This window comes from Seriola lalandi, unplaced genomic scaffold (genome assembly GCF_002814215.2).
Source record: "Seriola lalandi dorsalis isolate HSWRI2012SDOR001 ecotype SW California unplaced genomic scaffold, Sedor1 jcf7180002054885, whole genome shotgun sequence".
Classification (NCBI taxonomy): Eukaryota; Metazoa; Chordata; class Actinopteri; order Carangiformes; family Carangidae; genus Seriola; species Seriola lalandi.
In genome coordinates, this window is record NW_019525437.1 from 3,611,949 (window position 1) to 3,637,462 (window position 25,514).

General features: G+C 44.8%; 1 protein-coding gene across 1 annotated transcript in view; it reads left to right on the forward strand.

The window, feature by feature from the left end:
* gmds (GDP-mannose 4,6-dehydratase) overlaps nucleotides 1-25,514 on the forward strand; it is a 181,063-nt gene that overhangs the window by 69,119 nt on the left and 86,430 nt on the right. The window contains exon 7 of the mRNA XM_023428985.2: nucleotides 7,222-7,349. Coding sequence (XP_023284753.1) covers nucleotides 7,222-7,349 — 128 coding nt within the window. The remainder of the gene's footprint in view (nucleotides 1-7,221; nucleotides 7,350-25,514) is intronic.

Here is a 25,514-nt window from a genome sequence, read left to right on the forward strand (position 1 = left end):
CGAGCCCACCCCCCTCCTCCTCCCACACACAGGAAAAGCTGTGATGTCATTCTCCCAGGGTGCCACTGGATGTGTGTGTCTGTGTTTGAGAAACAAATAGATGTTTGCTTTTATGAGGAAACTTTTCCCTTTAATAACAAGCCTACTTAGACTTGCTCATGGCGTCTGCTAAAGTGACCCAGTGGTGACCAATCATCTCCACAGCGCAGTGTGGCGTGGTGTGGTGTGTCACATAGGACGGTCTGGCGGCTGCCGGGAATGGCTGGAGAGGGAATAGTGAAGCTGAACACCAGCCTCAGACTTAACTGTCCCTCTGTAGGATCCAACAAGGAGCTCTGTCTCTGTCTCACAGCGCCCAGGATGACTTCATCCCAACAGGAATGTGCTTCTGGTTTCTCTTACCGTTCTCGTAAACACCTGACCGTTCAACCAATAAACAGCCGATCCCCATTGTTCTGCAGCGAGAGGTCAGAATCGGACAGTCGTGGAGGAAAAATAACCCGGTGGAAATCCAGCGTGAAGCAAAGCAAACAGAAGCCTGCATCTGCCGGCTGGTTCACACCGCGGCTAGCTCCTTTCCGGTTAGCTTAGTTGTTAGCCATAACAAACAGCCCTCACACTGACTCTGAAGAGGGGGATTAGCGTTAGCAGGGGTGCTAAATAGACTCCATATTGCTGTGACATATGAGACAGTGCAGTATTCCGCAGATTCTTGGCAACAGTGATCAGCAGTGAAATCTGTGCAAATAACCAGCTCATGTGTTTATTTGGTCATCACGTTCAACAAACACACAGCACCTCAAAGTCCCCAAAAATCTAATTTTGACAATAAAAGTCAAAACCCGATTTTAATTTATAGTTATTAGCAGTGTGTTGATCCAAGGCTAGGCAGTAAATCAGCGCAGTAATATGTTTGGTGTGTGTATCCACTGTTGCTACTACTGACCAGCTCCAGTTGTAGCCTAATCCCCTGGTTTATTTGGGGAAGTCCCATCCATCTCTCCACCCTGAGAGCTCTGTGGTTCACGCTTGGCAGTATAGAATAATATACTGTTATGTTAGGAGAGAAGACCAGTTAGCATTGGGGAAGTTAGAATAGCACTGCCAAAGTCAATGCTACCCCTTAAAACACACACATACACACACATATACACACACACACACACACATACAGCCGCTCAGCCTCTACATGCCTTGGCTTCATCTTTCTGCTTTTGTTGAGGTTGAGCCCAAAGGGTCAGATCGCACGATAGATTTGTAAGAGGATATGTTATCCATTTGTTTGAGAGAGGTTATTTTCAAAGGAGATCTTTGGATGGGAATGACTCGGTCAGGGGGGGCGTCGAGGAGATTTGGCGGTATCTTGTAAGACGGAACCCGGCACGGAGCAGGCCCTTTTTTTGTTTTTTGTTTTTCGTGTCATCAGGTGTCGATGAGAAAACGGCTGAGCCCCCACCCCACCCCCTCCACACCTTCCACCACCTTGTGTCTCGTAGCCACAAAGGTGCTTCCCTCCGTCTCAGTCTGAGTTGGCGTCAGATGTGTCACGTGGTTGTTGAGGGTTCTACCTTCTACTCATCCCCACTCCCGCCCTCAAATCTGTGTTTGTTGTCCCAGGTCACCATGGCAACCAAGAATCCTGTTGACTGAGTGCTCGCTTTGAGTGGCGCTAATTGTACCGCAGGTTGAGGGCACCCCGTCGCCTCTCTTCAACCCTTGCCAGGCCCTGTCAGAGCCGTGCAGGCGGAAGAGCAAACCCCAAGGTGTCGATGCGCCGTATTTTGATTTTGATCGAACTACGGGTTGCCGCCAGACGCAGCTACATCTTTGTCTTCGATCCTGGAGTGAAACACTTTGTGTCATTCACTCTCGGTTCTGTAATGTGGAGGTGGTGCTGTCAGTGTTGAAGTTCAAGAAAAACATGTATCTCCTACTCCCCTCTCTTTCTCCATTCCCTCCCTTTCTTTCTCCACACCTTTGCACACCATGTGCCGTGTATCCATTTTGTTGCATCACAGCCAATTTGAGAAAAAAAAAAAGGACTTTCTTGGTCTTGGTCTTGTTCTTCGCAACCCTCCAGCTCCATTCCAGCGCTCCTCGCATCACATTTCTTTCTGTCTGCGCCCTCCCTGTCAGTTTAGTCAGCCCAGAATGAGGACAGCTGTCTGTCAGGTGTGAATAGATGCTGTGTTGGCAGAGCCGAGCGCATGACCTATCTTGGATATAACGCAAATATTCTCCCCTCGTCAAGTCTCCAGAGATCAATTGGAATGTGAATTGTGCAATAACGGCGATGGCAGACACTGACAGGTCTTTGGCCTGGGTGGAATTTGGCCAACCCCCGACCCGGTGAAGATTCCTCCTGCAAAATTCCTCACTCTGTGCTCCTTGCAAGTCAGGTATTTTGTTCATAACTCAGGTCAGATAAAAGAAGATGGGTATGAGACAAGAACGTTTCCATTTCGATGTAAACAGGGTTCCGGAGTCGACCTAAACCCTTAAACGTGTGGGAGTTGAGATGGAAATTAAGGGTTGCATTTTTCACTTCAAGCCTGCCACAAAGCCTTTCACTCCCCAAGGCCATTGCTCAAAAGACAGAGTGGGATTATGGGATTTGCAGTTCTGGTTGAGTTCCAAAACAGGTGTGTAAACTCTTCATTGAGGTAACCTAAGGGTTCCTATGACAACCCTGTGGCAATCAAAATTATGTCTCGTCTATTTTTTTCTTTACCCACCTTCAGAGCGTTGCCAGTTCAGACAAGCTCACAACAAAAGTGACTCAACTGTCAGACATTTGGAAAATACTTGGAATGAATCTTTTAGTTCAGCTTTTTTAAGAAGAGTAAGCAATAACAGTCCTGTTTTTGGAATGTGGTTCGTTAGAGCAGCCTGGGTGACCAAGTCTTTCCACATTTTTATTAAGAAAAGAGAAAATTTAGTAACATCCTGCAAACCTTTGGACACATTCACGTGGTGATGAAAAACATGCGGCAGGTCTAAAGTTGGAAGACGAGACTTGGCTCAGGAAGGAAATAGATGTTCAACCTTTGTAAATGTAACATTAAAGACGAACTTGATAAATGTTTGACATGATTCAAGGCTTGAATTTACTCAGCTTTTCAGTTTTTTCCAGAGCTAATGTGCCATTCAGCTGAGCCATGACCACACATTATGTCTTCAAAATAACTGTCACAGGAGAGTGATGCAAATAAATCTCGCTGCGGTTGAATCTCAATCGGTAAATGCCCATAAATGTGCTCACAGACAGTAATATAAATGAGTGTGAGTCAGACATCTTGAGGTCTTAGTGTGTAAGGGCTGGGCCGTCACACAGTTTGAAGACAGACTTCATAAGTCACCTTTCTTTAGCAGCGTGGTTCTATCAACAGAATCTGTTGAGTAACCAGGGACGGTCCAGCCAAAATCCCCTCAAAACCCACAGTCCCCTCCCTGACTCCCCCAGACCAGAGCCCCCAGCCGACAGCTCCTGTCCCCATCCTGTCTGGGCCCACATGGCCTGGCTCTGGATGGGAGACATCTCTGCACATTTCTCCTCACCCTCCTCCTCCTCCTCCCTTTTCTCCCCATACTTCAGCCCAGCTGTGCCAACGAAGCCCGTGTGTTACGTTTTTCCTGTCGCTTCTGTGGCCAAAAACTGAAAAGGAATGATGGAAAAAAAAAAAATAAAAGAGACGGTTAAGTGAGAATGAGAGAGAGAGAGAAAGAGAGTGAGTGTCAGTTTCTGGCACGGGTTTTGCTGCCTGCTCAGTTTTCACGGCCCATGGTTTTATTAGACTTTCCGCCGGGCTGCGGGCAAGGTTAAACGTCCACCGCTGGCCCGCTCGGGTTCGAAACCTCCTGTTAGCCCCCCTGGCTCCTCTCCCCTGCCTCCAACCCCCCTCCTCCTGGTTGTCCTGCGGTGCCGCTGCCAGTAAAGGAAACACATTAACACCCGGGCCAGTAACAGTGTAGGCTTTGTCCACAGCCAGGCAGGCCGGTCCATTAGGCCCACGCTCTGGTCCACACCACACCAATTAGAGGAGGCAGGGAGCAGAGCCACTCCAAACAGAGGTGTGAGCTTTACAAGGAGACTACAGGTGTGCTCGGGGGGGAATAATGGACTTTATTACTGATTGGGGGTACTGTGCTACACTGTATCCCTCTGCCACCTTTTTAAGAGCCAAGTCGGCTCTGCAGAGTTTTGACAACCTGCGTTTAACCTGCAAACCTGAGTTTCCCTTGGATGTTGGATCATATCACACCCCTGACTTCCAATTTACTGTAGTTACCAATCTGGGCTCTTGTTACATTGCCTCACCCCACCAGGTCCTCACGTATGATATATGGATATTGTTCTGTCTTTTGATTTTTTTCTGACTAATCATTTAATCTAAGAAAAAAAAGAATAAATAGTGGGAAGTTTCCAGAGACCTCAGTGAAATTTTGAGATTGATGTGATTTGTCAGATCAACAGTTCAAAACTCAAGTATTTGGATAAAATAGAGAATCATTGGTAAGCAGAAGAGAAGTGAAGATGTTTAGTGCAAAAAATTATTTCCTGAATTTCAAAGAGGGATACAAAATAAAAAATAAAGGCTTACTAGTGTTTTAGATAGATAGATAGATAGATAGATAAATGGGTAGATTCTTCATTGTCATTGCATTAAAGTATGCAACAAAATTTGGCAGCATATATTAAAATAAATAAAGACTCAAATCATAAATCATCATTTAAAACAGAATTTTAGATGGTAACTTTTTTAGCTCTATTGCATGATAAATGGCTCAAAATAATGAATTGCTTAATAGAGGACTACTCAAGTTGGGTGTCCATTTGCCCAGGTATTAAGACCTATACTGTTTAACCAGAACATCTCTGGTTTGATTCCAGCCAGGGACCCTTGTTGCACGTCTCTTACTCTTAAAAAAACAAAAACAAAAAAAACTCCTTCCAAGGGAACTTGCAGAGCTGTGAATTAAAAAATATAATGTTCAAAATCAAAGCAGCAGAAGCCAACATACTTTTAGTTCCTAAATGGGTCAAAATTCAAAAGCATGGGATCCTACACTTCACACAATGCCACTCGATGGAACCTTTTCATTACACCCTGACTGCTTGGTTAAAAACCCATGTCTTTCACAGGCTCTGTATAGGAAGTTCCCTCTGAGCCACAGAAGACGTTATACAACCGTTTCTGGAGTTCCCCTTTAAAATTATGTTCGATTAACTTTCTCTCCATTGATTAATTGCTTAATTGTCCCATCCCTACATGTGGCATGAGAATGTCCATGTGTGTGTAGCTGTGAGGTAGATGCCCGTTCCCTGTGGTGTGTGATAAGAGCCTGTCTGGCTGATGTGCATGAGAACAAAGCTGACAGTCATGGATGCATCAGTGGCAGATAAATAATTGCTGGTTACCATTTGACTACAGTTAGCAGGAGCGCTGGTACCTGTCGGAACAGATGACCTGCCAGGTTAAAGAAGGGCCCCCGGGCCACCAGAAGAGGCGATCATGCAAAGACAGTACGGGTCTGACATCAGAGGGGGTTTCCATCGACAGTTTATCTACGCTCTGTAGACAGGTGCTATTTCCTAATAAACGTGTCTATATTATTGATTCAAAGAACTGAGAACAATGGATGACTTTGAAGATCGAATTTTATAGCCTTTTGTTTTAAATTGTGTTCGTAGTGTGAGCCAGAGAAAGTCTGAAGACCGCACAGAGCCTCATATAAACTCCAGCTCAACATGGCGACAGAGCAGCGTTGACGCGGGGGCCCACGTGACCCGCTACCAACACACAACATGCTGTATTTTCTCAAATAAGCGTGTCTAACCTCCTCTGGTCTGTTTTCACTCAGCCTGCCCAGGGCTGTCGCTTTCCTATGAAATAATTACTACAAATTTGGTGCGTTCGCATGATTGGGTTCATGGGATTTTCCTGTGTCTAAATGGAGGCTCTGCTCCATGTCAGGGCAACAGTGATACAGTGTCGAGACAGAACCGCGCTGTTAAGGCCAGGATGGGCTGCAGAGCTAAATGGCAACATTCATCTCAAGCATGATGAGTTTAAAAAGCTGCATGCAGGAGCTCTTAAGAGGTCCTGAAGAGGTTCACGCAAGGTTGTGGGAGATTTATGTACAGTGGAGATGTAGTGTCAGCTAAAAATAGCTAACTCTTTGATGCGAGTTTCAGGCTTTCCTTTGAAATGATATTTTCACATATCCCAACATATCTGCCATTTGGCTTTTGAACACAAGACAGAAGAGCCCAGCCAGAGCTAAACCCCGCAAGCTCTGATAGGCTGTTTAAACCAAGATGGTGGCATTATTAGTCATGACACCCTAATATTTAGTGTTGATTTCCATCAGTATAATGCTGTGTTTGGGTTGGAGGGCTGGAGCCTTTATTCGCAGGCACGCCGCGGCATCTTCTGCCCCCGCAGCAGGAATAGAGAACACGACACTGGCCCTCAGCGTGCCGCCAAAACACCCAGAAGACTCCTCTAACCCTGCTAGTGGCACAGAAATAGTCATTAGGAGCTCATTTGTTTTCCCGCAGATAAAATCGCCATATGTGTCTCCTCAGATTGAGGGCGATCTGGCAGATGTACCCGCCGTCGATGCGGTGATTCTGGACTGGACACTGCACCGGCGCAGTCAGGGTGGTCCTGTTTGGTTGTCATTTTTGTGTGGAACTTCCCTGTTACTTTTTTTTTTTTTTGGTGTTGACAGACTGATGCTCTGAGATTTGCCTTGGCCTCCGGCCCAGATTTGACACCGAAACATTGAATTAAAGGGGAAAATGAGAGAGGAGGAATCTAAAAGGATCTAGAGGCTGTAATGTGAGGTGGAAAGGAATTGATTTTACTCAGGGTGGCTTTTTGCTTTGGCTATAGAAGACTTGGAGCAGTGGTAGAGGTTTGGAGGCCGTCCGTGTGTGTGTGTGTGTGTGTGTGTGTGTGTGTGTGTGTGTGTGTGTGTGTGTGTGTTTGTGTGTGGTGATGGAGCGATTGTAGAAGTTTGGTAGGGATCTCTAAACTCCATTTTCATGCAGACCTCGATTTCACTTATCTGCTCCTTGTTTCTCCGTGTCTGATGATCTGTGTTTGTGTGTGTTGGACCACGCTGAACCTCTGTGATATTTATATCCCATGTAAACTGTAAATGAATTCAGAAGATGCCAACAAATCTTTTTTTTTTTTTATGTATATGTTTTAGGTGCAAACTTTGTGACGCGTAAGATCAGCCGCTCTGTGGCAAAGATTCACCTGGGCCAACTGGAGAACTTCAGCCTGGGCAACCTGGACTCCAAGAGGGACTGGGGCCACGCCAAAGACTACGTGGAGGTAAAACACACACCATAACCGCACACAAGCCCGGAGAAGTACACACAAACTGTGCGTGCACTGCTTCAGAGTTGAACAGGGTTCAGATGTGCACATAGCATTAACGGCGTGTTTTCCCAGATCATTTGAGGCCGTAATATGCGATCTGCATGAAGCCTCCTATGATTCTCTGCCAAAAGAGAAACAGAGATAGAGAAGGAGAGGGGGAGCGGGAGGAGAGAGAGAGGGCCGCATGCTGTGAGGCCACAGACTGCACTCTGGTTTCCCATAACTCACCCATGTCCCAGATCCCTCCAGGCCCCCATCGCCATTCCCTGAACGCCCGCAGAAGAAAGAGAGATATTAAGGGAACGCTGCGTCCCGGGGACGATGACAGAAATACGGTGTTTGTGTTAACGTCATGGTGCCAGCAGCAAGCAGAGAGAGGAGAGGGGAGATGAAACGAACAGTGGGGTCGTCCAGGAGCAGACGGAGCTCAGCGTTTCTGAACGCCTCCGTTTTTTTCCCACCTCAGCGCTCATGTGTGTGTTTAAGGAAGCGCACATTCCTATATGTGCGTCAAAGTGTGTGATGGGTTAAGGTTGGAACATGTGTGTGTTGCTCGCCGAGATGAAAGACTCGACGGGTTGCCATGTCTGACAGCAGAGCCCTCACAGCGGACGGTGTTGTTATTAGGAGGTGATGGTGGCGCAGGGGGCAGGGGGGAGGGCTCTTTGAGATGGGATATGGAATGAGGAGGTTACGCCGCAGTTTAACTGCAGATCACAGCGGGGGGGTCCCACGTCAGAGCGGGGAGGTAGTGGAACGCCGGTTGACGCCGTTGGGGTGGGGCGCGGAGGCGTCAATGGCGTCAGCAGTGTGTTGGTCACAAGTCTGCCGCTCAGTCACATCTTACTGTAACCACACTGAATAATTTAACCTCCTGTGGTAGGAAGTCTGACTTCAGTTGGAACCGGTTACATGGAAGAACAAAAGTTTATTGTTTTAGAAAAATGATCCGTTGTGTGATTTTATTTTCTCCCATGAAAACAGATTCACATCTGACAAAATAAGAGACAGGGTATATAATCGTTTTGATCACATTTTGGAAGCAAAAGTCCCATTTATTGTTTTTCTCAGACAACAAAAAACATTTTATGCCTTTTAAAGGATTTATGAGGAAATCTGATCTCAGGTCTGACGAGTTTAATTGGTTTTTGGAGCCTTTAACAGACCTACACGTTCTCAAGGGTAAATACTGTGTACGTTAGGGATTCATAATTAAAATGAATCACAGATGGATAATGGATACCAGTGTTTATGCTTATCCTTGCTCTATGATTATTTTATTGTTGTTCTCCTGATGAAATCCTTTCTGATCCCACAATTTTACCTAAAAAAAACCTGGACCTTGTGAAAGGGCCTGATCAATTTAAACTGATTTTTGCACAGATTTTTCATCAACATGCATCATCTGACGAAATAAAAGACAGTATATATAATCTTTTTGATGCAGTTTTGGAGGTAAAAGTCCCATTTATTGTTTTTACAGATATGAGGTGACAGGAAGTTCTAGGTTGAGTGCACTAAACTCGAAGTGAGATGTAGAAGCAGCACAACTGCATAAAAAGTCAAACGAAAAACCTCAGAACAGACCCAGATTCTGCACTTCACTAACGCACAGAAACAAGAGGATGAAGACGAGAAACAGGAGAACAAAAGGAAAACAGACTGATATCTACGTTTCTCCCGATTGTTGGGTCACATCCAGCAGGTTTCTTCATCCTGCTAACTTCAGCCTGTCTTACTGACCAGTTGTGTCCTTATGTGTTGTATGTGCAAACCCTGTACTGCTGGATGTGTGTGTGTGTGTGTGCGTGCGCGTGTGTGTGTGTGTGTGCGTGTACTCGCCTGTCCTGGGCGCCCTGGCTTTGAGACGCTCCAGGTTTCCTGTGGGAACTGCCGACATTCCAGTTCTGGTGAATCAGGCACCTCCTTGCCGCGCGTCTCCAGTTTCGGAAAGGCAGATTTCGGGAAGCCAAACAGAAGCTCGAGGTGCTGAGGGGAACTGAGGTGGAGGATGAGGAAGAAGGAGGAGGAGGAGGAGGAGGAGGGGTGGGGTGGGGGGGTTGTAGATGAAGGGAGGAGGCAAACAGACTTGTGTTTGTGGGACGTTCGTACATTATGCAAAAACGAGCCATCTCTCCTGCTGAAAGTTCACCCCACCCTGCAGACCATCAAAGGCTGGCGACTGTCACCACCACCCGACCCCCCCCCCTTCTCTCTACTTCTCTGTCTCACTTTGAAATATCCATCCATCCCGCCAGCGTCAGCAGTGTGTTACCATGGCAAAGTCAAACAACTAGCAATGTGTAAACAGAACCATGTGTGTCTGCTTCAGGCTGACAACTGCTTTTCCTCCCCTCCTCCCTCCCTCTCCTCACCCCACCTAGGACAGGGAAATTGCTTGTAATTGGCTGTGGATGGATTGCGGGTGGCAGGAGGGGCGTGCTGTGTGTCTGCTCTAACGACGTCTGAAGGCGTGCGGCCGGCTGGGCATCGTCTCGGCCGGGTATCGGGTGTCTGTCCCCGGCAGGCAGACAGACCCGGAGCTGCCCAGCTTTTCTCAATGGAGCCCTTCATTATTATTATTACTGTATTACGGGGTACGAGCCGGGAGCCGAACGCTTTAGAATAAGATCAGGACATAAAATAATTTAAATCCTTCTGATCTCATTTTTCCTCAAAGGGGTTAAACTTTGGACTTTTTTATGACTGTGTTTGAAACCTTTTATTATTTCTTTTCAGTGTGGTTCTCTGTGATTTGATGACACAGAACAAATTTCTGAATATGGGCACGTCAAGGAGAAAAGGAAACCCACAGCAATCACTCCCTAACGGCTCTTGTCTGAGCAGATAAAGATACATGAGTCGGCCATCTTTACTGTGGACTGCCCTCCTCCCTGCTCCCTTTCCTCTCCTCTCAGCCCCTGCTCCCTCCCTGTGTTGGCCCACGGTGGGTACAGCTGTTTGGAGCCCACCCCCCCCCCCACCCCTCCTCCTACCTCCTCCCCTTGTGGCTGCAGAGAGCCATTTCCTGTGTAGAGGAGAAGGCTGGCTGGGAGGGAGCAGGAGCAAGAGCAGTCGGCCTCGTGGTTTTGGCCCTCTCTCTCTCTCTCTCTCTCTCTCTCTCTCTCTCTCTCTCTCTCTCTCTCTCTCTCTCTCTCTCTCTCCCCTCGGGCTCCATCCTGCTTCACTTTCTCTCTGTCTTTTTGTCTGTTTCCTCTCCCGCCTTGTGCTCTTTATTCCTCACATCCCCTCCCGCCTCTTAACCTTTCACTATTTAGCGTTATGCATTCTGCGTCACTAGATCAGTGCTCCACCAAACTGTCGCTCCCTCTCGTCCGGCGCTCGTTCGGCGAGCAGTTACCACCCAGTTACCAGATATTTCCCTCTGACATCTGATAACCGGCTCGTATTTTTCCCCCTGACTGGAGCTGGCGTTGCTGTTCCTCGCTGCAGCAGCCGAAGCCGAAACTGTTGCCAGATGAGATGTGGCTGACCCGCTGACACACAGTCCTGACAGGCCCTCCTCCCCGCTCTTGTCTTGTTCACATATTTATTTTCAAAATATAATTACCTGTGAAATTTTGATCTTTGGAAGGTGTTGCCTTGCAGCCTTCAGGTGTGTGTGTGTGTGTGTGTGTGTGTGTGTGTGTGTGTGTGTGTGTGTGTGTGTGTGTGTGTGTGTGGTTGCTCCTGTGTGGGGGAAGCTGTCCGATTCCTGGCATTGTGTGGAGGCAGTGAGGTGACAGGACAGCCCAGATGGTGTCATTTTTCACCTCCTTTATTTTTCTTATCCTTTTTTTTGTGTGACGCAGCTGCCTCTCTGCGCAGTAATGGTTACAGATGAGGCTAATTAGCCAATCACAGCGCAGATCAGGGCCAATCACAGATGATTGATGAGAGCGGAGGGCCATTCATCACATGTTTTTGGCCTGGGAGGTGACAGCAGGGGCAGGCTCGTGAACTTGGTACAGTAAGTTACGTCTATATTTTGCTGAGGCGCTTATCCAGCGCAGCTCAGTACGCAAATGGGCCTCATTACCTTTCTGAGAGATGATTGGACAAGAAGTCAGACTTGATGGACACTGGATGATTGGCTGTGGAGATCAGACATCAGGCGTGTCAGTTCTGGCCTCGTGTTTAAGTCTGATAGCTGTGATGTTTAAACAAAAGAGGGAATGAAAGAAAACCAAACAAACCCAGGTATTTCAGTTCAGTTCAGTTCAGTTCACTTGAGCTGAACTGCTACAACTCAGGATACAGGTAGTCTAATAATTATTTTCATAATTTATTAATTAACATTTCGATGATCTTCAGAAAAAAAGAGATAAAAGTCTTGATTGCCAGAGTCCGTGGTGACGTGTGTATATCTTGTTTTCTGACCAACAATTAAAAAAAAATCTAGAAGATTAAGAAGCTGAGAATTTTTTCTTGAAACGATAAAACAACAAACCGATCAACAAAATTGCTGCCGATGATTGATCAGTTGATTTATTATTGCAGATTCTAGTCACAGCCACACTGATACGAACACCCATAACAGGCAATATATATCATTTATGAAATTCATTTAGCAGATATTAAGAGTAAACCGTGAAAAGCAGGAGCAGGTGTCAGTTGTGGGTTTAAATAAGTCTGATATTCAGTGGGAAAAAAAGCTGATTTAAAGTGGTTTGTTTTATTTGTTGCACCTCCTCCGTCAACCTGCAGCTCAGGATGTTGACTGTGTGTGTGTGTGTGTGTGCGCGTGTGCGTGTGCGTGTGTGTGTGTGTGTGTGTGTGTGTGCGTGTGTGTGCGCGTGTGTGTGTGTGTCTGGGGTCTTTACAGCAGTGATTCAGGGAGCTGATAAATACCTCAGCCTGCTCTGTAAGGTTTTAATAAACACAGCTGGAGTGGTAAAGAGCTAAAATGGGAACTAATAGGGCAGAGGAGAGGGAGCGTTAGGTTTCATCACCAAAATCTCCTGACTACATCCAAACCCCCTGACCCCTCAACCCCTGATACCCCAGCACACCCACCTGGGCAAAATCATGCCATCCTTTGAGAACTGTGTGTGTGTGTGTGTGTGTGTGCGCGTATGTGTGTGCACTCTTTTGGGGGTTAGGCTGAGTGTTGACTGTTTAGTGAGAGAGACTGTGACAGAAGCTACTGTCATGTTGACCTGACATCCCACACACGCAGGATGAGTAAACGACAGCAGCTGTGCCTGTGCACGGATTTAAGTGTGTGTGTGTGTGTGTGTGTGCAGGTTTTTGGGCATTAATTGCAGGTGAAATTTGACCCGTGGCCTTAACAGCAGCTCAATAAACTGGGGTTTGCCCCCTCCTGTGGCTCAGAGTAATAAAACCTAACTGAACCTCTACCAACCTCATGCATGAACACACGCACGCACGCTTTGGACTCATTTCAGCAACATGTACATTTATAGAGTATGATGACTGAACAAAACAAAAGCATTTTATGCCTTTTAAAGGACTGATAAGGAAATCTGAGCTCAGATTCTGAGGAGTTTAATTGGTTCCTGGAGCTTTTAAAATCTGTCGTTTGGAAGCTCAACAGTAAACTTTACTTACAGGTTCTCAAGGGTAAATGCTTGTATGTTAGGGATTCATAGTTAAAATGAATCACAGATGGATAATGGATACCAGTGTTTATGCTTATCTTTGCTCTGTGATTATTTTGTATGTTCTCCTTATGAAATCTTTTCTGATCCCAGAATTTAACCTAAAAAAACCTGATCAATTTAAACTGATTTTTGCACAGATTTTATGTCAACATGCATCTAAAGGTTGTTGTGTTTTCTTCTTGTGACAAGCACAGCTCAGAAAATACTTGTTAATAAAAAGTCAAGACAAGAATTTGAACAAATCCAAAATGAGCTTGAGATCTTCCTCTAGATGTGATCTAAGTAAACAGAAAAACTGCAAATTTGCAATGCAGAGTCATAATATCTGTTTTAGGATTATTAATTCGAATTAAAGAGAGTTTAATGTAACTTTATCTCTAATTAATGAGGTCCTGTTGCTTATATAAAGTCTCCTCAGGTCAAATTGTGATTTGTGGTGGCATTAGTAATGGTACTTTGAAGGAATCTTATTGAGTTAGTTTTGGTTGTATCTTTGATAAGTTTTAGATGGGTTTTATTTCCACTCATGTCACAATTTATTTTTAAAACAATAAAACCCCAAAGTAAGGAGCTTTTTGAAGCTTTTGTTCAGTGCATTTTTGCATATTTTACACAGCTGGATCGACTCATGATACATGTTTTAATACTTTTATGTCAAATGACTGTTTGTAGAGTTCACACTTTTGTTTAGTGGATGATTTACTTGTGTATTTTTGGCTGGACCATGATAGCAGGGCCAGCTATATAAACATGAATGTTTGTGAGTGAGGGAGTGAGTGAGTGAGTGAGTGATGAAGTAACATCATTGGTTGGCTGGCCGAGTGTTGGAGTTTCTCCATTGGTTGTTGCTCTTTCAAAATGATTTGGTGCAATCAAGCAGTGTTACCGACTTAGCACCTTTGTTGCTAGATGAACTTGACTTTATTTTCAAAAAGGCACCTAGCGACCAATGTAGCGACTTCTTGGACAAACCTTAGCTGTTTTCCGGAGAAGAGAGTCACCAGTGTTGTCCTGCAAGCGCAAGGTCAGGCCTTCTCTCCGCAGACATACATCTCCATCTGATCGCTTTACAGTAAATCCAGCTGCAATCACAGCTGTCTTTGTCTTTAACTGATGTGTTTAGTGATTTTAATCAGGCGACATCGTGGTTATAAAATCAGGATTTTAGCTGCAGATTAGAAGTGACTGACGGTTAACATGTAGTCTCAATGGGCCACGTTTCAGTCACTGTTTAGCACAGAAAAACATGTAAATGAAAACAGCTTTAGTGGAAATTCAACTGTATTAAAATACTTTATATGAGGAGAGAAGAGAGCAGATAGAGGGCTGAAACCAGCTACTAGGCTGAAGGCTAATCATCTACAATATGGTCCAGCTATATACTAGCTTTTGACCTGATAATTGCACAACACATACAGGTAGACAGAAGAGAGTTTGCACTTGGATAAACACTTGTAGGAGGTGAGATATGACGATAAGAGTGTAATGAATTGGGTGAGAGACTTAAAATAGATTTCCAGGGAGGCACTCTTGCCCCATCTTGCCCCCATGCGTCCAAATCCTAAATCATCAAACATGGGGTGAGTGTTTACTGTGGCATCGTACCAGAGGGACAGAGGAGGAGGCTCAGGGGGGAGTCGCAGAGCAGAGAAACGTTGCATACATAAATTAGACCTGAAGGAAGATAAATAGAGGGAGATTGTGTAAAGCCGACTCCCCCGCGCTGCTCTAACAATGGAAGAACAGATAACAGACAGATCCATGATAGGAGAGACTCTAGGGTTTCTGCTCTCGTGAAGGGGGCCACTGCAGGGTTACACTGAGTGTGTGTGTGTGTGTGTGTGTATATGAGTCCCTGAAATTTCAGCAGGAACCTCTGCAGCTTTACAGACAGAAACCTGACCCAGGGGATGTCCTCATTTCTGGGGTGAGATTCAGGCGTTTTCAGGGAACGTCTCTCTCTTTCTGTTCCTTTTCCTGTTCTGTTCATTTCTGTCTCACGCCTCTGTTTCTCTCCAGTTTGTCTTTGGCAGCACGGCTCTGGCTGATTGGCTGAAAGAGCTGGATCAAAGCAGCGACTGGCTGGAGAACAGCTGGGAAAGGGAATGACAGAGGGGTTGGTGGAGGCTGGAAGTCCTTCTGTGTTAAACAGGGAGTTTCTACTACTAAGATCAATATTGCAGTGTTCCAATATGGCAGATTTGTAACTCCAGAACCTGCTACACTTTTTGAACCCTGCACTGTGCGCACTCCTTCAGCCAGAGCTCATTCACTACTCCGTGTTGTGCTGTCTCCTGCAATCGGTGGACAGCATCATGGGATTAGTTGTGATTTGTGTGTGTTTCTGCTTCACTCGTTGATTATTTCGTACTCGCACACTTATCCAGCTTGAGAGTTCAGGATTCTTTCATTTATCTTTGAGCATGAGTGATGCCCTGGTGGTTTTATGTGGAGGCACCAAAAATAGACACTCGGTCTCAAAACGCATCTGGTTTTTTTTTTGTGACTTATTTCTTTTTTAATATAAGACTTTTCTCTTTGAACATTGTTTATTGATGATAGAGGGTTTTTGTTGATTATTCCCTTTATAACATCAAACTTTCTCATCAGTACTGTTCAGTACTGCTCAATCTTTCCACTGGCATCTTGTGGTAGAGGAGGGAAATATCTCCTGTGTGTTACTTGTTTTTGTGAAATTGGCACCAGGGCGAGTTTCAAATCATCTTCTTCCACCTGTGTTATCTGTAATGTCGTGATTACTTGCCACAGTGTAGTTCTTTTGTCATCTACTTCATCAGAACTCACTAGTTACACAATTAGTATATTCTCACACAGCTTCGACATACACACTAAATACTGTGCGTGGGCATTGGAACCTAATTATTGCAAATGTGTGTTTTTGTTTTCTGGTTCTATTCTGGGTTTTGCTTCATATTCTGAGATGCAAGTGTTTAACATATTGAATCCTGTTAGCTTTGTTCTCATTGGTTGATCTGCCTACACACACTACAATCTCATTGTTCTGGGTTTATGATCAGAATCCCCTTAGAACTAAGCAACCACTCCATATTACCTCGTCACACTTGCTGCGCACTTCTTTACCTGATCTCCTTGCTCTTCTCCTTATTGAATAGATTTAGTACTTAGTGTTAACGTCAAGGTCTCCTACTGCACTGAAGCTTGTAAGTCGCTTTGGATAAAAAACATCTACCAAATGAGTGAATGTAATGTAATGTGTTATCCTCTTCTGCAGCAGTAGGCATGAAGCTGATTCAGTTTGACATATTAACGGCTTCATTTTCTTGTTTCAAGGTTGTTTCACTCAATAAAACATTGGAAGTAAAGAACCTACAAAAAAAGCTTCACCAAAACCATCTTCCTCCTCCAGGTTAAGAACCACTATTTGGAAATTGTAACGCACTTTTACGTCAGATTTAATACAGTTTTATAGCAGTATTGATCCTGAGTGCTAATTATTTCTAAACCATTGGAACTAAAGATTAATAGTACATTTACAGTTGGCATGCCGGTGACTTTTACTGCCTGAAGGAGTCAAAAACGACCAAGTGGTGGTTGTCTTTTTCTTTTAAGGACAAATTAGAGCTGTGTGTCCAGCTGGACGCGTGTGACGGCTCTGGAATGAAGATTGTCTTTCTGGAGGTCGTTTTTTTTTTTTTTTTATAAAGGAGAGAAGAAAAGTTGAAAGTGCTTCACGTTGGAAAAAACTTTTTGGGAGCATTTAAATCTTAAATTTGCAGTATAAGCATTTCCATTAACCATTTTCCATACCTTAAATATTAAGAATTTATCTTCATAATGCTGAAAGAAAACAAGAGAAATGATTGTACCAATGAGCTTTAATGGGACTCGAGGATATTCAGTATTTTTTCCCAAGTTTATATTTGTGTGTGTGCGTGTGCGTGTGTGTGTGCGTGTGTGTGTGCGTGTGTGTGTGTGTGTGTGTGTGTGTGTGTGTGTGTGTGTGCACGTGCAGCAGCAGCTGGCCGTCTCTCTCAGACTGACAGGCCTAAGCTCTCCCCTGCTGGGTTGAGGATGAAAGCAGATGCTCTCCTCCTTCTTCTCCCGCTCTGTTTTTCTCTCTTTTCTCCTCGCCGCCTCGCGTAACCAGAATCCGCAGCTTTCATATGGAGCCCGCAGGATAGTTTGCACCCTGGAGTCCTGTAGAAAGCACAGACTGACAGGCATTTCCACAAACATACATGCACAGGCACACACATGTATGTGCATATGCAGATTATTAATATATGGAAGGAAATTGATTGATTTATGAATTTATTTAACTTTTTTGAAGTTACAAACAAACAAAAAAACAATAATATATCCATCCTCCCAAATTCAAATCACACAAATGAAATAGAATAAAATAGAATTAAGGAAAGGAAACAGACGTGACTAATGTTCTGCATGTGAAACCATTTTTTCTATAAACCTTGTTGTTTTCTTAGAATACTTGATCTGCCTCTTCTTAACAGCTCTTACTTTGTATTTATTTTGAATGAGCCAATGACAAAAACCTTAACCGGCGGATTGAAATTTTCCCTTACTGGTTCCAGTATGGTAAAGTTCCAGCACTGATAGCAGACACACTTTTTATTTATTTTTTTAGTATCTTACTTTTAAGCATAGAAACATGTTTCCTTCCAAAACACTTTGTACAAGAACCTTACCTAAATATATCAATATAACATTAACATAAAAATAAATTAAAATCAGGAAATGTCTGATCAAAGAACGGGTTAATAAAGCTGACGGTCGGACCAAATATTCAATAACATTCTATCGCTGGTCGTCAAAAAACTGGCTTTCCACATGTTTGCAAGGTCACACATACACACACACACACACACACACACACACACACACACACACACACACACCCAGCAGAGAGTTAAACCTCCCACCTGGACAGAGGAGGAGAGAGGGCAGGAGAGGGTGAAGGAGCAGGGGGAAATGGATGGGATTATGTCTCCAGAGGGGGCGGGTACGTGGTGAGAAGAAGGCTCTGTACCCCCCTGGGGAGGGGGTTCACAGTTCGGGGAAGGAGGGATAGTGTGAGCTTGGGGGTGAGTAAGAGTAAGTGAGAGAGAGAGAGAAAAGGTGGAGACTAAGTTCACTTTTTCTTCCAGAAACTAGTCAAAGCTAGAACAGCAACACCAAAACTGTTGAGGGCGACATACGTGATTTAATACTGATTAAGTGATGCTAATAAATTTTAACTGAATCAAATGAAACTTCTCTGAATAGAGGAGGAGGTCTGTCGTAGGTAAGGAGTCCACAGCTGCCTTATGAAGCTGAGACACTCCCTGATTGGGAAGCACAAGTGTGAGAGGCGCCCTAATGCAATAATCCCTCTCAGGCGTTTTTCTGTGTGTGTATATGTGTGTGTGTGTGTGTGTGTGTGTGTGTGTGTGTGTGTGTGTGTGTGTGTGTGTGTGTGTGTGTCTGTCTTTGTGTGTGTTTTTGAGTGTTGTCGCACAGAAAAAGACGGAGTCTCATGTCGTGACATTTTAGGGAGTATGAGTGAGAGTCAGGGAGTGAAGTGAAGCCTTCACTGCTCCAGCAGACAGCACTGATGGAGTGGAGGGATATTCAAGGGGGTGAGGGAGTGGGTCATCTTGTTTTAATTGTCTGTGGAGTCTGGCCGACTCTTTGGGACTGGAATGTGTGTGACCTCCTCTCTCGCTCCTTCACACTCCCTTCGCTCGCCCCAGTGTGTGTCTCTCGCTCCGTCAGACGGCCGAGCGGCTCGTGGGAAGATTCTCCGTCCAGACTGCAGAGTGTCGAACCCGAGCCAAATATCACAAGAGCTCAGTCACAGTCTCAGCTCCTCTCACTCTCTCACAGCTCTCTCTCGTTCTCCATTACATTTTTGTCTGACTGACTGACCCCTGTGATCCTCATCTTTCTGTGCGCCTATCATTTGCTCTCTGAGTATAAATAGCTCCCTTTGTGCACATTGGAAAAACATTCATTTGCATGTGCAAGCGTCTTTGTGTTTGTATGATATGGCGTGGTGCACAAGTAGACAAACAGTTTCATTTCAGAAGCTTTATTTACTGGTATATTACCACTGATGAAGTCACATTAAGACCATAACTAATAAACATGATGTATGTGTAACTGACAAAAGCAACAAAAACAAAGCCCCTATAGTATAATTCAAACCTTTATTCACTTTCCTGCTTAAAGGTGGAGGACATGATGATCGACACCACTCTCATGTTTATATCAAGCGTCAGCCTCTGAGGCTGAAAAGTGAAGCCAACAAACTGCAGTTCCTCTAATGGCCACTAGAGTCTGGCTCCAACAGTGAGTCAGTCCCCACAGACTCCCATGTTAAAATGTCCAACTTCACAGCAGAAATAAACATGTTTACAGCCCTGTTCAAAAGCAGTTTTGTCTCTAGAGCTGATTTCCTCCTTCATGACAACTGTTTATACAACTCACCTGTTTACATTTTATTAAGACTTAAAGTCATGGAGAGTTGAGGACGTGGCTGCCTTGAGTGACAGATGGGTGACTGTATGATTGCCACAAACCGGTATGCACCAAAGTCGGTGCTCCAGTAGCTCACACTACAGCTGTCCATACAGCTCATGGGCTCTTTTATAGTTTTTCATTTTTTCCCTCTGACATACAGGCTTCTATTGGGATGATATGTCAGCATTATTAGAATAATCAGTATAATTTACTCCAGTCTGAACTGAAGTTTTTCTCTTTTTTTTATAATAATATAAAATATAATAATACATTTTTTATTTTGAGCAAATATTTAAATACACTACAGTAATGTATATTATCTATGAATTTATCGACACCTCCGCTGTATCCCCACCAGCGACCCTCTCATACTGGAAACACTTAACTTATTGTATTAATATCTTTCATTTCTGGTATTTAAATTTTTCATCCGGATTTATTCTTAATTTTGTGCCTTTATTTTGAATTCCCCTTTAGTCACAACTTACTGTTTTATGGCTACATGTTGCTGTCTTGTTTAATATGCCTAATAATATCAAGCACTTAGTAATGCTGCTGTGTTATTATCGTTATAACATCCTTAAATATGACCTGGATTACTGCAACATTGACCACCATCGGCTGAGAGTGAATAACCTCTGTAATAAAAAAAGGATCCAGTTGTAAAAACTCCATAATTAAATCAGTTTGGTTCCATATTCAAATCCTTTGTGTCATTGTCCCTTACTCATGCAGAACTGCTGCTTTAACAACCTGATGGTGTTGTTTTCTGAGCTTGAACACAACTTCAGGTAAAGAGGGGGGTGGTCGGGGGGTGATACGGTTTCAAGCAGCATTTTCCCGCCAGGCCCGCTGAGAGCTGCCTGTAGTCTATTGAGCGTGGCGGAGACAGCATCCCAACCAGTCCATTTCAAACAGGCCTCATGGCTTTAATGGAATGGAAACATTTGTTGGGTCACAGCACTGAAAGCCCGTCTTCCCTCATCGCATAACACCAAATGGCTTCCTCATGTTGTCTGCTTTTTATTAGACTTATAGTGCATCCACGTTCGCACAGGCTTATGATATTAAACCGGGCACACGTCCCTGTACGAGCTCCCACACACAGAGACACTTTACACTTGCAAACATGCTGGCATGCACCAAACACACGTTCGCAATACGCCAAGGGGGCTATTGGAGTGATAGGGTCACGGTAATAAACCCTACATTGTCCTTGTGTTAATATTGTTGTACACGTATTCACACTCGTGCACAACCACAGACAACAACACGCTGACACGCGTGCACAGCAGCGTCCGAGGCCGGTGCATAATTGGTGAGGAAACGCCGCGCCGAGGTGTTGGTCTGATGGATGAGGAGAGAAGTGACGCTGCGTTCAGAGCCGCTCTCTGAACCACAATGAGGCTTTCACTCAGCGCGGCTCGTATTGAACTCTATCCTTATTAAAACAGCCCCGATGGAGAGCTGAGTATTTGCTTTTAGAAGGTGGGACTTTCTTAGGGAGTGCCAGGGATCTCTTTTTTAATTAAGTGGCCTCAGCAATATGAGAGTCTGTGTGTGTGAAAGTGTGTGTGTGTGTGTGTGTATGTAACCTGAGGGGAGGCCCTGTCTGTGACCTGCAGTGATAGTGGCGGTTTGTTTTCATTCTAAACTTGCCCCAGAGTTACTGGTTTTGCACCTTATTTGACCTCAGCTTGACCTGGCCGTCACCTCTGCCTGACCCTTCTCTCAATGCCAGGCCCCAGCCTTTTTTTTCTTTTCTTCTTACAGTGACACCTCTCTGTTTGCCTTTTTTCTTTTTTCCTTTAGTCACATCCTTTCCTCTCCTCTCTGCCTCACTTTTCTACGCTTCTCTTTCACCCACCTCACAATCCCTTAGTCAGCTTCCCGGCAACACTCGGCTGTTGTGCACACGCACACAAGCGTGCGCACACACTCACTCAATCAAAGTGAATGATTGCACATTTGTCTTGACAGTTGCTATAAAAAGAGCCGCCCACTAAACACTGCAGTCCTCTCATTATATCATTACCGACCCACAGGCAGGCAGGCAGCTCTCTGACTTCTGTCTCCCTCTTTCCTCCTCTGTTCTCAAAGTCTCTCTCTCACTTGTTATTTTCATTTATGTCTTCTGCAGCACAGAGAAGAGCAGAATAAAAAATGTGACGGAATGAGAGGAAAAGAAAAAGATGTGTGGCGCTGTGGTGTGAGAGGAGGGGACAAGGGGGAATCCCTAGCTCTGCATTGTGGAGCAGAGGCTCCATGGCTCCAGGGGGCAGGCCAGCTGAAGTGTTTGTTTATGTCTGTGGGCCAGAGGGGAGAGACGGTGGCCATGTTCAGCAGCTACATGAAAGGCCCCGAGCGTCTCTAATGAGACGTAATTACCGTGCGTGTGTGTTTACGAGATTGCGAGGGAGCGAGGCGGAAAGAGAAGGAATAAGCACGTTTCGCCCCGCTGTGTTTACTCCCTCGTCTTTACAAATCTTACGTTTTTTTCACGGCGCAATAGCTTGCCTCGTTGCTCTCCAAACCAGCGCAACCTCAAAGTATAGACCTCGCAGATTGGTGACTGTCACAGCCTGTCATGCTTGTTTTATTCCCTGAGATGTTATGTGAGCAGCCGGCTGGTGTGACATGCTGCGAGGTGGGTAACGTAGTCTCTCATGTGCTGGCCACGTGGCCGAGAGGATTCAAAAATACACCAGAGACGAATTTAGAAGAGAATAGATGCTAAGAAAGGTTTGTAATAATGTCCTGATTCACCAAGCTGGGACCGGTGCTCATTCACCCCAAGACACCTTTGATTATTTATTTATTTATTTATTTATTTTACTTGGATTAAACTATATTGAAATGATCGATGATGAAACTGGAGTTGTTTTATCTTCATAATATCATCAATGATTCCTGTGAAAAGACTCAAACCGCAGCCCATTACAGTGTATGACTGTACATACGATGTAATGTACAGTGGTAACTGTACTTTTTTATTTTTATTTATTTTTTTTTTTTTATTGTCATCTAAAATTAGAAACACTTAGAGTACACTGGTTTGGTCTCCACCAACTCCAGAGAAAAAAAATCTGTCTATTTAGCTGCTAGCTGCTTCACCAGCTAATCGCTAACTGTACCAGTCTGCCGTTAGGGGCTGGGCAGGTGGCGTACAGTGGGTGTGTCAGAGCTGGTTTGCCTGAAAACAGCTGCCTGATGCTGCTGGAAACAATGGGAACAATGTGAGCAATGGGACTGAACAGTTAATGTCATGTTAAACCAAAACAATGAGCTAAAAGATACTAAACGGCTCTGCAGAGAATGGGTGGATTATTTATTAAGGGTTTGTCGCTGCGATCAGTTATTATTGGTATGAAAGTAAAGATCGAAGGAGCTTTAGTAAGTTTTGGAAAAGAGTGGAGTTCTATGTTAACCTTTAAAATAAAACATGGTTGGTCATGGGACAAAGGTTTTGATGTAGCATCTTAGCTGAGCTAATATCCTCGGGCTGTGCTGTCTGTCATGTCCTGTGCGTGGGCAGACCATGATGAGCTCTTTAATGGCCTGGAACTGGAAATATGACTGTTTGTATTTACAGGCCATTAAGAGCTTTCCACTGGCATTCACACTCTCTAACCAGAGAAAACACAAGCTGCTGCACAGCAAACACCAGCCTACGTGTACTGTACGCCTCGGCCGCTGAGAGCTCCCTCTGTGTTGCCTCAGAGCATGTGTGTGTGAGCGCGCGGATGCTCGCCGCCCCAAAATAGCATGCACCCCTAATTACGGCTGCAAACACAGGTGTGGAAAGCCAGGCCTCCCTCCGCCCAAAGTCCCAGACCCACTGTCCAGCACACAGCACCCTGTGTGTTCCTGTTTGGGAGCACAGGAAGTCCAGACTGTGTGTGTGTGTGTGCAAGTGTGTACAGTTGTGTGGAAAAAGAGTGTGCAAATGCGTTTCTTCATCTCTGCATGTCGCTGTGTGTGTGTGTGTGTGTGTGTGTGTGTGTGTGTGTGTGTGTGTGTGTGTGTGTGTGTGTGTGTGTAGAAGCAGAGAGTGGCTGAATGAGTGTGTGTAAGAGAGAGAGAGAGAGATTCTGTGTTTGCATATGAGCGAGTCCAGACCACACCCTTTGAAGTCAGCAGTGCAGTGTGTTGGGGTTTGGGCATGGACACACAACCCCTCCACTGCCTGGCTGGAAACCCTACACCCCACATCAATCAGACCTGCCACTCATGCATTATTCATATCCCAGACACACACACTTAAACATACACTTTCTCATCCTTAGACTCTTGAGTTTTTGCTCCTTATATCTCCAGCTGGCAACAGAAGTAAAATAGGGTGGGTGGCGCTGATGTTGGGGGGTCGGCCTGCATTCAACTTCAGTGTGTAGGTTGGAAACAAAGATGAAGCTGTGAAGTCAGTAGACACATTTTGAATTGTAAAAAAGAACCAAAAAATCCCTGTGCTTTTGATAGGTTTTTAATGACATTTGAGTCCAAATCAGGTAAAATTCTTCCATGTCAGAATTTGTGATCGCACCTGTTCAAAAGACATTCTGGAGTGCAAGAGGTTTAAAATAAAAAAAGGTTTGGCCTTGGATGATAATTAGAGTTTTTGCTACTTTTCTTTTTTACCAAAATGTACTAACTTTTTCCAGAGCTTTCACAAAGCCTTCATCAGTGGATGGACTGTGCTCAGTTTAATCCATCAGACTTCCACGCTGTGGTCCTGCTTCAGCTTTGGCCTCCTGTACTCACCATAACTGCTTTCCTGTGCAGTGAAGGATTATGATCTTCATTTTCAGTTTATAAGTGGTTTACGTTGTCTGGTTGAACCAAGTGGCCACCTCTGGGGCTGAAAAATAAAGCCAACAAACTGCAGTTCCTCCAATGACCACTAGAGTCTGGCTCCAACAGTGAGTCAATCCCCACAGATTCCCATGTTAAAATCTCCAACTTTACAGCAGAAATAAACATGTTTACAGCCTGGTACAAAAGACTGTTCTGGTCCCTATAGCTAACGTCCTCCTTCATGACACCTGTTTATATAACTCACCTGTTTACATTTTATTAAGGCTTAAAGTTATTGAGAACGGAGGACGTGGTTGCTTTGAGTGACAGGTGGGTGAGCGAAACGATGTCTCTGCCCCACACACCCCTCCTCTTTGTCCACTTCTGGATTAGCTAGGAGTTAGGGGCGGAGTCAGGCACTGCCAAGATGGTGAGGGCAGAGCAGCCCACTCTGAGCTTCAAAACTGCTCGTCAGAAACCTGTGGATGACGTCACAGTGGCTACGTCCGTCTTTATTTACAGTCTACGGGTTTAACTCTTTGATTATTTACAGCCTGTCTGATCATCTGGCTGCTTTCTTTTTTAGTTATCATAAATTAATATCAAAGAAAATAAGATTTAAATTGTAATAAACTGGAATTATCCTTTAATGCTTTGCTAAGTTTTAAAGAAAGCATATGTTAAACTCATATTTGTTGCCATGCCTGTTTACAGACTCTGGAAAATGGATGGGCCCTGTATGGAAAGCTGTCTATCATTCGTCTCTCTCTCTTCCTGTCTGTGTATATGTCTCTCTCTCAGCTTCAGCTGGTATTGTCTCACTCACTCTCCTCGAAACCCCAAAATGAGCAGTTTCCAGGCCACCGTTTTCTTCTGACGTCCTTGTAGCATGTCCTCACATTCTCAGACCACAGCCCATTTTCTCTCCTCACTGTTTTTTTTTTTTTCCCCTCTCAGACGTCAGTCCGATGCTCAGGCGGATCGAAAACAGGCCTCAGAGGACAAGTTGTTATTGACCTCCTGCTGAGCCCCAAGCAGCCTTCACTGCCAGTGGAAGACAGATGTAGACGGAGGCAGAAAGCGACAGAGACGCGTTAGCTCTTCCAGGCCAGACGGGCAGACAGGAGCTGTGAGAAAGAGCTCAGTTTGACATGAGAATTAGCTTTTGTAAACACTTAGAACAGTCAGTGTCGGGCTACTG